At 38.4% G+C, this 3,722-nt stretch overlaps 2 protein-coding genes across 2 annotated transcripts in view; both read left to right on the forward strand.

Annotated features, from left to right (window-relative positions):
- The window catches only part of LOC122073760 (kinesin-like protein KIN-12F), a 22,212-nt gene that overhangs the window by 6,262 nt on the left and 12,228 nt on the right, over nucleotides 1-3,722 (forward strand). The window contains 12 exon segments of the mRNA XM_042638387.1: nucleotides 550-562; nucleotides 564-624; nucleotides 743-830; nucleotides 916-974; nucleotides 1,062-1,125; nucleotides 1,232-1,297; nucleotides 1,385-1,576; nucleotides 2,015-2,119; nucleotides 2,211-2,239; nucleotides 2,343-2,397; nucleotides 2,501-2,584; nucleotides 3,307-3,719. Of these exon segments, the coding sequence (XP_042494321.1) occupies nucleotides 550-562; nucleotides 564-624; nucleotides 743-830; nucleotides 916-974; nucleotides 1,062-1,125; nucleotides 1,232-1,297; nucleotides 1,385-1,576; nucleotides 2,015-2,119; nucleotides 2,211-2,239; nucleotides 2,343-2,397; nucleotides 2,501-2,584; nucleotides 3,307-3,719 (1,229 nt within the window).
- LOC122074481 (kinesin-like protein KIN-12D) overlaps nucleotides 2,249-3,722 on the forward strand; it is a 7,744-nt gene continuing 6,270 nt past the window's right edge. The window contains exons 1-2 of the mRNA XM_042639326.1: nucleotides 2,249-2,447; nucleotides 2,961-3,061. Of these exons, the coding sequence (XP_042495260.1) occupies nucleotides 3,048-3,061 (14 nt within the window). The 5' untranslated portion in view covers nucleotides 2,249-2,447; nucleotides 2,961-3,047. The remainder of the gene's footprint in view (nucleotides 2,448-2,960; nucleotides 3,062-3,722) is intronic.

Consider the following 3,722-nt stretch of genomic DNA (forward strand, 5'->3'; position numbering starts at 1 on the left):
CACGTATTTCTTGTGTTGTGGATGTGTATGCTCGTATTTGTATTGTGGATTGGAGTGCTTGGCTGCAGAATGGGTGTGTACATCTGGTAGTCCTGACCACTTGGTGGTGCAGTGTGGATGTGCATACGACTGTGTATGTATGTGACTGTGATTACTGTGTGAGGTTTATAAGACAGCTCTGGGCAGCAATACATGTTATGTGAGTAAGTTTCATGCAACAGTAAGAATGGTCAGTAGTATACATAGCAGCTCTGGGCAGCATCAATAGACTGTGCTATTGAAGTGAAAATAGTGATTGCCACATCAGGGGTACAGTTGGAAAGTGAAAAAATATTTGGCACACTGATTCACCCCCCCCTCTCAGTGTCAATCGGGACCCAACATTTACGTGTGTGATTGAGAGGTGGGAAAAAGATTCCACAAATAGCCTACGATTTGCAAGACTAAACCTTGTAGATCTTTCTGGTTCAGAAAGGTGACTTATATATCTTTGAACATGATTTGCATCTTGGATGATGATATTCGCTAATATATTACCATCAATAACAGGCAGAAAGCTTCTGGTGCTAAAAGTGAACGCCTAAAGGAAGCTGCAAATATCAACAAATCATTATCTACACTTGGGTACTTAATTTTATATATATATATATATATATTCAATTATAGTGCAACATGAATGCAGTTTCTAACCATGATATTTGTGCTGAACCCCTATTTTATCAACTTGATCTTTTTGTAACAGTAATGTAACAATGGCTCTAGTGGATGTGGCACATGGAAAGCAATGACATGTTCCTTATAGAGATTCAGGATTGACCTTTCTTCTTCAAGTGAGATTAAAAATTCAAAGTTCTCAGCTCTCATATTATCATACCTAACTTTGATGTTTTAAGTTTGACATGAAATGTGTGATAGGACTCGCTTGGTGGAAACTCCAAGACTATGATCATTGCTAATGTCAGCCCTTCTATGTGGTTGGTTCAGCCCCTTAAGCTTGATTTGGTCTCATTTCCATTTGTCATTGTGCATTAAATTCTGTTTTGACTTTCTGTATTTTGCAGTTGTTCGACTGAAACACTAAGCACTTTAAAGTTTGCTCAGCGGGCAAAACTTATTCGAAACAATGTAATGGTGCTACTTGTTACTTGGATTGATACAATGTAGAAGACTAGATTTCTTCAGGGAAACAACCAGTTCGTAGCTGATATATTTGTTTTTCATTAAATTCAAGGCTATTGTGAATGAAGATTGTTCAGGAGATGCACTTGAATTGCAGCACCAGATACGGCTTTTGAAGGTTGTAGCATCTTGGTAGCATCAACAAAAAAGTTCTACCATGACATTTTAATTTAAATTGGAGTTTAATTAGACAGTTATGGAACAGGAGGAGCTTTCCATTCTGAAGCATCAGAATGTCTTTAGGTCTTTTTCATTTGGTTCTACAATGCTTAGAGATACTGACAGGGAAGGAAATTACAGTGCTTCTGTGGAAAGGATACCTGAAATGGATCATCAGAAGGCAGAAGATTTGCATGGGTCTGCACGATTGGGCACTATTAGAGTTTCCATTGAAAAGGTAGCTGTTCTTTTAGTATATTTTGTTTCTACAAACTTTCCATCTTGTAAAAGATGGTTACGATCATCAGTTGGGACATTTTCGACCTGGAGATCACCTGAAAAATAGTGGGTGGCGGACCTGCTGTGTGCTTTGTTATGGTATCTTATTAAAAAACCATTTCAACATGTAGCTGATAGCTATTTCTCCCTCTCCCTCTCCATCTCTCTCTGTGACACAGACAGACACATCCCCTTCTCTTCCCTATCAGTAAGTACCTTTCCTGTAACTGCATGATCCTTGAGTCCTGTTTTCAGGATTTTCCCTGTAGATGACCTTCCACATAACTATGATGTTCCTTAACTCCATAATTTTTTATAATTGAAAAATCTATTTGAGTTTCTTCGGTTTTCTGATGCACTAATAGGAACATTGGTGGTCATCCTGTTTATGTATCAGTTGAAGTCTTTGGAAACAATAATTGCCAGTGGCTTGAGAAGAGAAAAGATAGCAGACAATTCTATCAAGCAACTTGAAGCTGAAATCGAAAAGTTGAACCATTTGGTAAATTGGCTTCTGAATTGTGGTAGTCAACCTTGTTGCTTCTATTCCTATGAAATTGGTTGCCCTATTCTAGATCACCATTGCTTTTCAGGTTTTGCCAAAGGGAAGAAGACACCCTTCGCACTAAAATGATGTTGAAATTCCGGGAGGATAAGATTTGAGGATTGGAATCCCTAATTGGAGGTTTAATGCCTTCTGATACATATCTATTGGAAGAAAATAGAGCTCTATCAAAAGAGATTGAGTTGCTTCGAGCTGGAATTGATAAGAACCCAGAAGTGACTCGTTTTGCAATGGAGAATATCAGGCTTCTAGATCAACTTAGGAGGTAATATATTAGAACTTATTGAACCTGTTGATTTTAATGCTATTCCCAAACAGGGAATAGCGCTAATATTAGCGCCTATGACAGGGACCATTTGGTCCTTGTTATGTTTGTTTGGGTCTTTTGGGGATTTTCCTTATGTAAGTGGGGGGCTTTATTGTCTTTCCTCTTGACCTAATGTTATATATTCATAAGAGAACCTGAGATTAGATTCATATTGAATTAATCTCAAGTTGCTCTCCATTCTTAAGACTTCCTTTGGTTACTTCATCTTCTTCCTCTCTTCTTCTCTTTTCTCTCTCTCTCTCTTTTCATTCTTGTTTCTGGTTTTCTGGTTTAGCTATAGCTTTTGAGATTGTAACATGGTATCAGAGCTGCTGTAGTTAAATTAATTAGGTTCCGAAGACAAGAAATCTGTTGGTTACGATTTAGAGGTTTTTCTTCTTGGTGCTCAGCCACTCATTGCTGCAACTGCTATTATCTAATCCCTAATGGAGTGATTTTTCCTTTGTGAAGATCTACCTTGCCTTTACTGTTGGAGTAAGTGGCTGATTGCTTGATGATTTGAAGCCGGCGCCTCTCCTTCTATTTTACTCTACCTATATGATGGCGGTCAGGTTTGAGGCTGCTGTTCTTAATTGATTGATCTAGTTTATCCTACCTATATAAGTTGTTTAATGCATATATGTGCTTGCTGCCGATAGTGTTTATTGATGCTTATGCTTGCTTGTTGCCGATATATTGTATTGATGCCCACATGTTTAGATCTGAATTGTGGTATGGAAAGTTGGATTGAATGCTAAGTTTCAGATCTGAATTGTATTACTACCTATCTGGATACGTTCATCCTATTGCTTGCTAGTCACTCTACTTGATTGTCATGGTTGGGACTGTGCCTGTTACTACTTCTACTGTTTCTTCTACTATTGCTTCTTCTGCATTGGATAATATCAATGTCCAGATCACCTCTATCAAGCTCAAAGGGAGCTCGAACTATCTTCTTTGGGCTCAGTCTGTTAAGGTGTATTTGTTAGCTAAAGGCAAACTGAGCTATACCACTTCTGAGGCTCCTTTGCCTGATGATGCTAAGTATGACAATTGGATGAAGGAGAATGCCTTGATTCTGATCTGGTTGTGGAACAGTATGGAACCAGATGTAGCTGCCAATGTTATATTCCATTCTACAGCCAATGGAGTATGGGATGATCTGAAGGAAACATACTCCCAAGAGAAGAACATGACACGGATCTATGACATATATGAGAAGCTTTTCCAGTT

The sequence above is a fragment of the Macadamia integrifolia genome, chromosome 3 (genome assembly GCF_013358625.1).
Source record: "Macadamia integrifolia cultivar HAES 741 chromosome 3, SCU_Mint_v3, whole genome shotgun sequence".
Classification (NCBI taxonomy): Eukaryota; Viridiplantae; Streptophyta; class Magnoliopsida; order Proteales; family Proteaceae; genus Macadamia; species Macadamia integrifolia.